Source organism: Equus asinus, chromosome 23, assembly GCF_041296235.1.
Source record: "Equus asinus isolate D_3611 breed Donkey chromosome 23, EquAss-T2T_v2, whole genome shotgun sequence".
NCBI classification, from domain to species: domain Eukaryota; kingdom Metazoa; phylum Chordata; class Mammalia; order Perissodactyla; family Equidae; genus Equus; species Equus asinus.
In genome coordinates this window covers 34952752-34966616 of record NC_091812.1, presented here as the reverse complement: position 1 = coordinate 34966616, position 13865 = coordinate 34952752, and the positions used below count along the sequence as shown (strand labels likewise).

Genomic DNA, 13865 nt, shown 5'->3' with positions numbered 1-13865 from the left:
TTTGGACTGTAAGCTTTTTAAAGGCTAGAGAAATCTTATTTTCTTATTTGTTTGAATATTTAATTTAAAAAATATATTTATTTTATATCCTACCTAGTGCTTTAAAATAGTACTAGACACTCAGTGCATGTTTGAAACGCATCTACTTATTAGTGGAATTGAATTAAATTGCAGCATTGGCAAGAGAGAAAACAGTATTTTATTGAGTAACATTTGTGAACTGAAATAGATTAGTTTTAATGTTCATTCTCAAATATAAAGGTTATTAAAAGATTTATTCTTTGTAGGTATCATCACTGTTGTGGATTCAAAATATGGATTCAAAGTAAGTTGAAAAATTGCTATGAGTTGCTAATTATTTGTTAAGAGCTGGGTATATGGGGAATGATCATGTTATTTTCTCTACATTTGTATCTGTTTGTAATTTTTCTTAAAAACTTTTTTTTAAGTATCTTTGAACAATAGGTGAAATTTGTGTCTTTTATTTATTTTGTGTTTTTAAATTAAATATTTATTTTCTGTTACTCTTACTGATGTAATAAAAGTTGGAAGTGTAGTATTTTATAATCAGGATACGACAGGATAAAGTTTGGGTATTTGTAACTCCTCTAGGATTCAACCCCAATGTTGGTTAAGATTTTTCTGTGTGATAGAGAAAATTGAGCTTGATAAAGCATATGAAAACTTATTTTTCTTGTTAAACAGCTATCAGACACAAGCTGGAGATAATTCAGTTTTTAAAAAATATTACTTTACCTTATTTTGAAGAAATCAGGTTTTATATATAGGTTTAGTGAGGAGAACCTCTGCACTGAAAGGCTGTGGATGTTTTTGTAACTACCAAGATCCTCAGATGCATTTAAATGGGCTTCAATTCATAAAATGCACTTAGTAAGATTTTTAAAAGCATGTTGTTGCATAAAGGAAAAGTGTTTCTCAGTTTTCCAAGTGAAATATTACTAAAGGCAGAAGAGAGTGAAATTATCCTCTGGTCCCAATCTAGGATATGGATAGTGCCCAGAGGAATCATTTCTTAGAAGTTTGAATTTCATGTTTAAAAATACATGTCCATTTTGTATTCTACCTCACATTATACCTGAATTTCTTAACTTGAAAAGTTTTTCTTTCAAACCATCAATAAAATTATACTCTAGGAATATATGGCAAGCTTGCCAAATGGCTACAGTACCCCTTCACGGGCCCTTCAGTTCCCTCAGGTATACAACATCCTAATTTGAGAAGTTTGGGAGATAATTCCTTTTTAGATTTTCAAGTCCAAATTTACTGATAGTCTTAAGAATCAAAGAAAGATCCCAAATATTACATTTTACTCAGAAAAATTCTGACTCTTCTGAAATCATGATATTTCTAGCAAAATGTTTACAAAGGAAGCAAAAAAATAGGTCAGATTCTTCAGTCTGAGTGTTTATTGTAGGCATGTTTGAATCCATATTCTATACAAATTTATTACCAAATTTTGGATTCCTATGGGATAAATAACAGGATATTTTGTTTTTTTGGTAGACTTAAAGTACCATACCCAAAGTCAAACTCTTTATTTATGATTATAGGAATAATTTTATATGTATATTTGAGTGTGCAGAGGAGTTAAATGGAATCTATTATCAGTGTGATAGAAGCCAAAAAAATCAGAAAGCAACATTCTGAATAATGCAAACACAGTAAACGTTTAACCCTCTGCCACCTTGATAAAACCTCTTAAATTATTAAATCAGTATACCTACGTAAAACTGACATACTGTCAGGATAATGGAAACTTTAGATTTTCTAAGTCAGATGCCAGATAAATAACTTCCTTTATATAAAGAATTTGCCAACTTGTCCAATTCCTCTGGTTGCAAAGCTTGACCTCAGTAGCTGCTTGTGATTCAGAGAATTCTGAGGCAGTACAAGTAATGACACTTGGATAATGGGCAGCAATTTAAGGGTGTCATGCTTCACAGAGCCAGCCCATCACAAGTAAAGCTGAGAAATGGTACCCTGTGGCCAGCCAGCCAAATTGAAACTGAAGTGGTAATTGATATCATGGGCTATCACTCTAATGGGATTGTCACCCATTGATCTGAAATATTCATTTTTTAATCATGGGCAAAGAATTGGACAACTTCAAGTGACAGCTCTCTATTCTCCAGACTTGACACTCAGGCTACTGACATTGTTCTTTTCAGTTCTACAAATGTGACAGCATTTAATGCAATAGAATCAATGAATGAAGTTACACAGAAAAGGTCAAGTGAGAGGTTTCTTTTTGGTTCTTCTGGTATATTGCACAAGCTGTTGAAACAATTCAGTCAGAAAACAGTTTGGCTTGGAAAAGACCAGAAAAATAAATAGACTGACATTATGCAATAATCTTTTTTTAAAAGCTAAAATGCTGTTAGATCTATAACCAATCCATTGGAAAGGAATAGAAGCTGCTTCTTTTTTTAATGTCATCTGACACCTTTGACACTAGATTTATTTCCACTTTGGTGAACAACAGTGTTTTTTTCTTTTTCTTTTTTTGGTCCAGCTCGTTTCTATTTCTGCAGAAAAGGGCACCCTATAACCTATACTGAAGTTGTGTCTACAAAGGTGTTATTTCAAAGGGTTCCTTTCTTTCTTATGGTATGCTTAGTTGGAGGGTTGAACCTTAACCGTTTATCTAAATGGTTTAGCTAAATGTTGGATTAATTAGTAACAAAATTATTTTTTATATATAAGCAAAAGCCACAGTCTCTAAGCAGAGACAGGGAATCCTTTGGGGAGATATCTATATATCTATATCTATCTATAGACACAAAATATTTTGAAAAAGGATTTGGAAAAATTTTTCCTTTCTTGCCTGTACAGGTAGAATAGAATGTCTAAATTTCTTTTTTTTAACTTTATAAATGGAAGTCATTTGACTTAATGACTAATGGTGTGTAATGTGTTATTGGAGAGTGTCCTTTTGAATAGCAAACATTGGTTTTAGTCCTTTCAAAGTTTGACTTGGGGAGGTAGAAAGTCGCTTAGGGGAGACATTGGGCTGATAGCCAGAGAAAATAAATGTTAGTATGCACTTATTATTTCTTTATGTTTGTATAGCCTTCATATGTGCATAGAACAGGGCGTTTATCTCTTCTGCTATAATTATATATGATTATTATAGAGTTGTACATATTGGTAGGTTTTTATTTGGGGAAATTTTAACATTTTTTATTATGCTTTTTGATTGCCTGGAGGTAGTCAAATTTTAGTCCATCCCAGTTAGCTTTGAGTCAAGATTTCTAATCTTCTGGAGAAGGAAGTCCCTTATAAACATGAGTTACTTTGTGAAACTACTATTTTATTACTTCCATTTAGGTATGGAAATAAAAAAACAAATCTCTAATTTTCTTGCCATATCTTTTTTATACCCCAGCAACTCACAGTGTAGGAACCCCAAATTTGTATGTAAATAAAGCTTCCAAAAGGTCAACAAGAAAATCTTTTGAAAAATATTTCAGATTTTTAAAAGAACTTCAATATTACAGGATCCTTGGAAAAAAATACATCTTTGTTAAACAGATTTATGGCTGATTAGAAAGGGATTTGTTATTGCATGTTACACAGAATTTTTCAAATGACAATATCCATGTATCTATGTCAACAAATAAGAGGTGTTAACTAGAACTCATTCAACAAATATTTGTTGAGCCTGGGTGTCAGATACTATTCCCAGTATAGTCAAAGCCTTGTTCTCCCGAGGACATAATAATAGGATTTGTTATAGCTTCAGGCTAAGAATAATTAGCAAAATATTCTTGGTCTTTTGGCCAGGAACAGTTTTTGATACAATATTCTCCAAGTTCTGTGACTTCCGTAATTTCAGATTGGGTCTGCAGTTGAATTTATAGGATTGTACCTAAAGTGGAAATCAGTTCATTATTGTAGTTGTAGTTTAGTCTTGTTTCCTCCAAAATAGAATTTGGTAAACTTTTAGAAGAAGGAAGTTTTTCTCTGTGGCCTTAATCAAGGCTAAATTATACCAACTTGCTCTTAGGTTCCAGACTATCCCCAAACCTTAATGATCTTCCTCCCCATGAGGTGTGAAACTGGTTTGATGAAACAGTTTTGAATGTCAATTTTAGGTAATCTTTATGTATGTACTCTTCTGTGAATACAGTCGCCCCTCAGTTTCCCTGGGAGGTTGGTTCCAGGACCCCTGTGGATACCAAAATCTGGATTCTCAAGTCTCTTATATAAAATGATGTAGTATTTGCATATAACCTACACACATCCTCCTGTGTACTTTAAATCATCTGTGGATTACTTTTAATACCTAATACAATGTAAATACTATGTAAAGGATTGTTATACTGTATTGTTTAAGGAATAATGACAAGAAAAAAGTCTGTACTTGTTCAGTATAAATGCAACCACCGAAGGCCTTTCGACCTGAGGTTGGTTGAATCCACGGAGGCAGAACTGGAACGTACAGATACACAAGGCTGACAGTATTAACATTTGTGGAACAGCGTATGCAAGACTGATTTTACATGAAAAAAAAAGCCTTCACAAAGATTTAAAAATTATGTTCACTTTACTTATATTGAGCATGTTTTCAATTTTTGAAAAATAGCCCTATTATTAGGGTATCCTGTGATGGTGACAGTATTAGATTTAGTTTCTTCTTTCATAAAATGAGGAGAATAGCCATTTTCCATAATTGTTATGAAGGCTAAATGAGATATGTGTATAAACATTTAATAATTTGTGAAGTTTGAGTCAAATACAAATAGTATTAATATAATCTAATTGCCTCTAACCTCAGTAGGCAGCTTTTTATTGTGATGGGACATCTATTGAGGGTTAAGGAAATGAAGATGAAACATTTTTCAGAGATGAATTAGGTCATTGATGACTTTAGGTATATAAATAGGATTATGGGAAAATAATAACTGCTTCCAGAGAGATGAAACCTACCTCATGGGCCTTGAAGTCAATGTCAAAATATTTTTTGGAGCTAGCTTGAATCTGGAGGGGTCAGCAAAATAATAGTTGCACTGAGAGGCCAGATTACTCTAGTGTTAGCTTCTAATGATAAACTGCTTTTGGGCTAGCATTAGGGCTGTGTTCTGCCCACAGCTTATTTGTTTCTAGGGAATATGAAGGGCCCAGCACTGAGTTTGTATTGTGTATGATTCTGGGGTGGGGGAGTGGGGCATGGGGGTAGAAATGGAGGGAAGTGTGTTAGATTTTAAGAAAGTACAATTTCAGTGGTTCTCTTTTTTTTTTATAGATAATAATGGATATTTAGAACAAGAACAATTTTGTAAAGAGGAAAATGCCTAAAATCTGAACTATAATGTTCTTTGTTTTTATGACATTATTTAACTGGAGGGTTTTCTTTGTGAGGGAAAGAAGTCAGGAGGACAAAATTTAAGCCTTTGCCCCCACTTCCCCCAAAAAAATCCCTCAGGTTCACTTTAGGAAAAAAATTACAAATGAGGAAGAAAATGCTTTCAGATAGAAAAGTTAGTTCTGAATTTGTGTATTGGGTAAAAGAACTTGTTGAAGTCTTTATTTGAGGCGAGACAGGAGTGTCTAAAGTGAAATCCTTTGTGCTGTTAGATTTTGAGTTACACCACGGTAACTTTTGTCACACTTTGTTTTTCTTTAGCATTTAGCAGAAGAAAAACCTGATGGCCTTATCAATGAAGCTTCTAGGTATTCATGTTTAAAGTATATATTGATTACTGGCTAATTGGAAACAGAAAATTATAATAGGGAAACCAAAAACAAACAAATATAAAAACATTGTCAAGGAGAATTTATCACCTTTTTTCATGTAGTTGATTTCTTGCTATTTATAACTAAAATTTTATTTAAAACTATTTTTCATTATAGCATAAAGTTAGTACTGGGCACAAGAGTTCTTTCTGAAGAGATTGGGAAATGTTAACATTTGAAAATATTTTCTTGGTCTCATACAATTTTGGGGGGATTGAAGATAATTATAAAAAAAAAAGAGTTGGCTCACTTACTGCCTTCTTTAATGTAATTCATTTGATTCCATAGTTCATTGTTACGCAGAACAACAGAGGAACAAATATGGAAATAGTTTTATTTTGGCATTTAGAACATTTTTTGTTTAAATACCTTTATGTTCCCACTTGGTTTGTCTTTAGACTTATAAATATTTAAATTAGTCAGTCTACCCTAAGCATCTTCTTCCTAATGGGAAAAGGTTTGGGGTTGGAAGACAGTCACTAAATATGCTGCTGGGTTTAAGAGGGAGCCCCCCTGAGGTTTGCTAGGCATGATGCAGGCATAAATAATAAAGACTGCAAGCAAGCAGTTGATTCCCTTTCCTTCTGGAGCATGGTGCTCTGTTGTTTTGTAGTCGTGCCTAAGCACTGCATTTGGTCTCTAGTTCTGATTCAAGTTAGACTGAACTTAAATATTTTTGGTACTGTTTTCCTTATTAAAATATGTTTATTCTAGAAAATGTAAATAAGCCAAATAGAAAATAGCAAAATGTTATAAAAGCCAAAATAAAGTTAAACCTAGAAGGCCTTCAATTTAAAGATTGCAACTGTATATTTTGAGATGAGTGCATTAATCTTTTTTCATATACAGTTTACTTAAACAAAAATGGGATTGTAATGTACATACTGTTGAAACCTGCATTTTCAATGAATTAGAGTCAATTTATTTTTGTGAATTTGGTTGTGTTCTTTGAAATAATTGGCTGTATTTATGCTTCAGGTAGCATAAAACTAGAATTCAGAACAAGTGGTCAGTAGTGATTTAAATTTCCTGAAGAACTGACTGAAGTCATGAGTTGAAAGTCATCCTAATTGTAAATCATCCTTGATTGTAAACTTTCTTTTTTGCTGAGGAAGATTCCTTTATTTTGTATGTGAGTTGCCGCCACAGCATGGCTGCTGATGAGTGGTGTAGGTCAGCACCCAGGAACCAAACCTGGGCCACCAGAGTGGAGTGTGCTGAACTTAACCACTAGGCCACAGGGCTGGCCTGATTGTAAACTTTTTGAGGCTTATCTTTGTAAGTCCAGAGTAGCAAGTGAGAGCACTTGGTAAATATTTTTTGAATAAATGATGTGAAATCTTAATTTATATAGTCATTCTTACTATCTGCAGAATGATAAGTAGGTTAGGAGTAAATCAAATCACCGTATAGACTCTTATATAGTTTTTAACTGCTAATTGATCTGTAGGAGGTGTTTCTATTTGTTTTTAATTTCTTAACATTTCTCTTTTGACATCTGTTCTTTGTTTGCTAATTTAGGCAAGTTGCTTTGGCAGATATCATCATCATCAATAAAACAGACTTGGTGTCAGAAGAGGATTTAAACAAATTAAGAACAACCATTAGGTACAAACTTACGAGCATGTTAAGTACCTACAAATCCAAAGTGTATTCTATGAAATATTTTTACCATGGTTCTTGCCCTGTGGAAACTTAAGTTCAGTTTGAACTATAGTTCAAAGTTCATAGACTGATATTCAGGGTCTTTTGACTCCATCCTCCTTTTCCTGTCTTCTCTTTGAGCTTTTCCCTGCATGAAGTTCCATAACTTTCCCCAGGACAATTTACTTCCTTTTGCATGGGTAGGTCTTGCCAGATCCCTTCTTTATTCTTACCATGTTCTTACTTTCACTCTCTCAATCCTTGAATTCCTTCATCATCTCTGTGTGTGTGTTTTTTTTTTTTAGCAATTTTATCCATTCTCTAGAGCCCATCCCCCACCCTCCCTTCTTTCAAAGTCTTCCCTGACTCACGTGGTCTCACTTTTCCCTGAATCCTCACTGACTTTGTCTTCCTTAACTGTCAACTAACCATGCCTGTCTTCCAGCTTGCTTTAATGTCTTCAGTGTCCATGGCCAAGGCTGATCAACATAGGACAATAAGAATGGTACTCAAATATGTGTTACATGATCCAACAGTCATTTGGACTTTTCAAATGAGGTTAGAATTCAGGGATTTTGAATTATTTTGTAAGACCTAAAGTAATAAATGCCATCTACAAAGAGACATTTGACAACTTTCATTATTAGTCATCTTTAATGGATACAATCTGCTGACATCAGATTTTGAATCCTTCAGTGCCAGTTCATATAGTATATGTTATAAATTGAATCAATGAAGATAAGGCTCATTAGGAGATTGGCTGCAATGAGTAATAATTGTGGAAGAAATAAATTCATATTTTTCTGTATATTTGGTATTATTTTAATAGTAATATCCTCTCAGACTTTACTATAAGAAGCTATAATAATATCTCCATGTGGAGGGCAGGTAGTGTTGCATTGTGTTTAAGATCATGGACATTGGAATCTGCCTGGCTTCTAATCCTGGGTCTGTTTCTCATTGTGTTCTTTTTAAGTCATGTGTAAAACAGGAATAATACCTACTTCATAAGTTTGGGTTGAGCATTACATGAGGCAGTGTTGGTAAACTTTGCATGGTGCCTGACACATAGTTAGTGCTCTGTTCGCTATTACTATCATTAATAGAGTGTAGATTTTTTTTCTTAGTTTACATAGTAATTTCAAGTTTCAGTGAATAAAAAAATTAGAGAAATAGAAGGACGGTTGATATTTTTGAAGAGTGTAGAAAGATGAAAGCGGTGAATGGAGATTACTTCTTTTATCCTTTTGATACTGCTCTAAATTTTCTCTGTTCAAAATCCTATGCATCATTGTGATTGCTAGAAAGGAGAACATAATCTATGTAACAAACATTTTTGGCATAAAAGGAGAGATTATTACTACTCAGCTTTTCTATCCGCATATTGACTGTCTAAGCTGGATCTCTAACACCAGCAATATTGACTGTTAGCCAGTTTGTTACCATCCTGTACTGTACAGTAATACGAGAAAAGAATTTGGGCAAAGCACTTCGATAAATTATAGATCCTTTGGCTCTTTACCCTCCATTGTACATCAGACTTCTGATGGACTTGGAATTAGATTTGGGGAGTTGGAAGAAGGTACACATGTTTGAGAGGAAGTGGCTATCAGGTTATAGAGTGTATGCCAAAGAGAAGATTAAGAATTTTGTGAAATAGTAGATTTGCCTACAAATCATCATATGTGAGAAGCCTTGCCTGTGAGAACAAGCTTGAACAAATAGCAGATATCTTCAGCAAGTAACCTTAAAGGCAGTGGAGTTGATGATAAAAAGATAAATAGATGAGGTGTACAGTATGTTGAAAAGGATTTAACAAGTATTTTTGGTGCCATACAAAGGGAACCATATTTCATTCTCTTAGTATCAGAAAGGAGAGGGCCGGCAGAGTGGGTAGAGATCCTAGTTAGGGAACTGAAGAAGTTATTCTTTAAAAGAACCTGGATGTGTGACTTAGTGTTACTGTGAATAGTGAGGACAGGCTGGGGTCAAAGCCACTCATAACTAGGTTTTTATTTCTAGCATGTGTATAGCCATTTTCACAATGTGTGCTTGGAGAAAATTGCATATCAATAAAAATTTTGATTTATGTACTCATTTTAAGAATGTTAAAATTACTGGCTATTTATGAATCATTTTTTCTAAAGTAAAGAGTCTTTTTATAAATCAAAGTAGCCCGTGGTCTGTCAGTTATACAGTAGATTTTTGCATATCATATTTTAATATCTAAGTGTAATATACCTGATTTATGATTAGAAGGAAAATAAACTATAAAAAAGTCTTCTTTTTCTATTTATTTTTTTCTAGTTCCAGGTGTATCCCTATGTGCTTACTTCCTGTTTTAGAAATAAGGTACCTTGTGTGCTTTTTTAAAAAGTTAATGTTTACTGTTTTACTTTTTCTTCCTCACTTTTATATTTATTTCAGATTAATAAATGGACTGGGAAAAATTTTAGAAACACAAAGATCAAGGTACTTTTAAAAGCTGTTATTAATATTAACAATGAATAATTTTAGTTAATATGTACTAAATATTGAGTGATTGATAAATATGCTTGATACTAATAAAAGAAAGATATGTGTGCATTTTTTAAAAATGGGGCCCAAGAATGTTGTTTTGAGTGCTCTTTATAAATTAGTTTGGCATATTTAGTTAAATTATTTGCTTCTCCCTCTTGTAACTAAGACTGCAGAGCCGTGATAGCAGTGTGTCACTGAGCTTTTGCTTGATGAGGATGAAAACATAGGACTTTCAACCACTCAAGAAAGTAACTAGTTTAGACATCTGAAAAAGTGTATTATTAGGAATCTTAGTTTGAGGTATTTGATGGCTTTTTAATATTTTAAAAACTTTCTTAGTGTTTCATAGTTGCAAAAATAATCTGTCTTGTAAAAATACATGAAACCTTTACCTTTGAGTTCCTGATGAATTCTTTTTTTAAATTTTGATTTTCGTTTCCTTAGGTTCTTCCCTTTTTTATTCTACTCATACAGATGTGGATTACTTTATAAAATAGATATGTTCTTAAAACACCTGGAAAATGGATTTCTGTAGATTGAACTCTGTTTTCCATTGAATGCTATCATGATTTCAGAAAATTTCTGTACAGGAGTGTTTTGTTAAGCTCATTTCATTCCCGTGCTGAGAATGGCTCAGCAGCTGATAGACCCGGCAGCACGCAGACATCAGCTCCAAGGCTTACAGCTGGCAGCGCAGTGCCACCCAGTCCTTAGTTCAGAGATTCCTTCCTTGGAAGTGCAGCAGAGGCGTTAGCTGAGTGGCTCGTCTGCTATGGCAGAGATTAGAGGTGCTGACAGACTACCCTAAGTGTGAGGCAGTAACAGCAGCAGCTGCCTATATGCCTGTGAACAGCTGGGGAATTAATTTGGTATGCATTCTCAGAAGCCGCTCATCCGCTGGCAGAGGTAGCAGAAGAATGCCCATAGTGTAAGTCCTCTCCAGGCACCCACCAAATGTGCTCCCTGCCTTGTTCAAATTCCAAAGGAGAAGGTCTCTGAGAACCTAACTCAGACTGTAGCCATTCCTCAGTATCTGTCTTCTTCCTGTTGCATTTTGCCATTTCCTTTCTCCTTAAATTTTCTCTTCTTTACGAAATGACACGCAGACAAACACATAATGCTTGAATTTCAAGTTTTTAAAAATCATATTCTTAAATAGCTGTGATTTTGTTGTAGTAACATTTATTTGGTTCGTATTTAGACATCTTAAATCAATTTTTTAAAGGCCCCTGGATTCATTGTTTTTTTTTTTTTGGTTTGTTTTCATTTTGAACTTTTATGTCCTACATAAAGATTTTATCTTGAATACTTTATTATGTAATAATTTTGATGCTTATGTGACATTTCTAACATTTGCTCTGTTGTATTTTAGAACAGTAAATATGCAGTGATTAAATTTCATTACTTGAAATGGATGAATGAACAAGTCAATAAAATCTCCTTTTTTCTTCTGTTTCTTCAATGTCCAGTGTTTGCCAGTGCATCTGAGAATCTAGGGACTTTCTGAAATAGTACTTTCATGCCATGAGGACTGAAATTGGATTAGGATCCTTTTCAGTGAAGATCAGACCTCCGTGGTAGAATTCTTACTATTTGGTCTTCTATGAAATTTTCCCCAAATTCCTTGAGGCATAGCAACTTGAGCTTCCTGGTTTAGAAACTAGAGATTTGGTTCTCAACAAAATGGTTAAGATCACTCTGATGGAAGTTTTGTTTTATTGTATTTTTAAAAAAAATGTTAATCCTGTAAGCATTTTGTGGTTGACAAATGCTGAGAGTAGTAAAACTGCAGTATTTAAGTTAAGGAATAAGAATGGTGTGTAGCATTGTCTTATCGGTAAGACTTAAGTTGATTCTGAGGCAAATGGAAGTTCTAGAGGACCACAAAGACTTCAGAAGTAGGAGTGGAAGATTAGAAAAAGTGCCATTCTTATCTTTTCCAGACTTTTTTTAAATCTTAGAGACTTAGGTATACTGAACAGAGGAAAACTCAAATTCAATTGGTGAATAATAAGTTAATCAGTTCAACAGACTATTTATGGAGTATTCCACTAATTGCTAGGCATTTTATGGCATATTGAGGATTTAAGCAATGGATAAGGCAAAACTTTGCCTTTAAGGAGATCAGTTATTTGGGGGAGACAGAAGCAAATAAGCAAAACCAATATATTAAATATTAATATAATAGGAATATTAAATGCACAGGGTCCTGTAAGAACAGGAAGATAGAGGAACAACTACTCAACTCTTCTTGATGAAGAGTCAGAAAATTTTGACTGAGAAGGTGATCATTGACCTGGGTCTTGAAGAATGGATAGGAGTTTTCCAGGTGGACAAGAGTAGCAATGGCTTTCCAGGCATAAGGAAAATTTTGTATTCCTGGAACCTGTGAATATTTTCGAATGGCTGGAACATGTGGTATGATGTTGCAGAGAGAAAAATGTATGACTGAAGAGATGGAGAATTTACCACAAATGGTCTTGAATGCCATGATGCACAGTTTGGATTTTCTCCTGTAGGTAGCAAAGAAATAGTGAAGGATTTTTAAAACCAGGATAACCCTTGGGAGATAGACTGAATATGGGATAATTCTTCAAGTTAGGAAATACAGGAAGGAGAAACAGCTTTGGGGTAGGGTGTTGATAGCATTGGGTTTGGAAAAGGTGATTAGTTTAGTTTTGTAAACATTGAGTTTAAGATGCCACTGGGGAAGGCATTTGGAAATTTAGTTCTAGAGTTCAGAACTTAACTGTTGGGATGGTATCAACAACTCGTAGATCTGGGAGTGGCTGGTGGCACCTGTTTGTGAAACTCACTGAACTTTGAAAAGATGGGTATAGACAGGATCCCTGGAGCAGCCCCTGATCTCGTCTCCCCACCTGGGAGAGCAGAGCCCTCTTCCTTTCCATTCTCCTGTCTCTGGTCTTAGACGGGCTACTTAAAGCAGTCTTTAGACATAGGGAAAATATCTTGATAGGGAAAAGATTAGGTACTCCTGGCATAGATAGTTCTAGAAATTAGGAGAAAAGGTGAGCTTTGGAAGTTTTTTTCTTTCCTCTGTATGTTTGCTTCCTTCTCCCATTCAGTTTTTACATGATGGTAATAGTCTTTTTATTTTTATTTATTTTTTCAATGTTAATGTTTTGGAAAAAATCTGATGTTTTTATCTCCAAAGGAGGAAATTAAATACATTTGATGCTGTGGAAATTAGTTTTCTAGCCATGTGCCTTGGATGAGTGAGGGAATTTATTTTTCATGGTGGTACTAGATTCCCAGAAAGTCCATGGCAATTTCATGTGGAAGCTGAGACTTTTTCCTTTTTTTCTCTCCATTGAGAATCTGATGAGATACAGTGAGAGACTTTGATATTTTATTATTTTCTGTAGAACTTAACCTTCATAGATCTGTTGTTGATCCTGTCTGTTTTGGAAATATCAAAAGAATCTCGGTATGAAGCAGAATTATCTCTAAACCTATGACATGTATTCTCAAGGACACTGTCCAGTGAAACTGTAGTTTATTTAGAAGCTCCTGTCTCAAAACTGACTTTTGGTATTCACACAATTGGCCTGAATTTTTTTTCTTTTTGAAGATTGGCACCTGAGCTAACATCTGTAGCCAGTCCTTTTTTCTTTTTCTTCTTCTCTCCAAAGCCCCCCAGTACATAGTTGTATATTCTAGTTGTGGGTCCTTCTAGTTGAGCTATGTGGGACGCCACCTCAGCATGGCTTGATTAGTGGTGCTAGGTCTGTGCCCAGGATCCAACCCTGTGAAACCCTGGGCTGTGGAAGTGGAGCATGTGAACTTAACCACTCAGCCATAGGGCCGGTCCCTGGCCTGAATTTTGATATTCATACAATTGGCATGTTTAAACTTTAAGCTATTTTCTAAGGTAAAGATGATAAACTTGGAGAAGAATTTCATTTGTCACTTGTCAATATAAA

At 34.4% G+C, this 13865-nt stretch overlaps 1 protein-coding gene across 2 annotated transcripts in view; it reads left to right on the top strand.

Annotated features, from left to right (window-relative positions):
* Window positions 1-13865, top strand: part of ZNG1C (Zn regulated GTPase metalloprotein activator 1C) — a 43968-nt gene that overhangs the window by 15956 nt on the left and 14147 nt on the right. For both annotated transcript variants that reach the window (XM_044756625.2, XM_014846771.3), the window contains exons 6-9: window positions 288-325; window positions 5648-5694; window positions 7279-7365; window positions 9829-9873. In XM_044756625.2, coding sequence (XP_044612560.1) covers window positions 288-325; window positions 5648-5694; window positions 7279-7365; window positions 9829-9873 — 217 coding nt within the window. The remainder of the gene's footprint in view (window positions 1-287; window positions 326-5647; window positions 5695-7278; window positions 7366-9828; window positions 9874-13865) is intronic.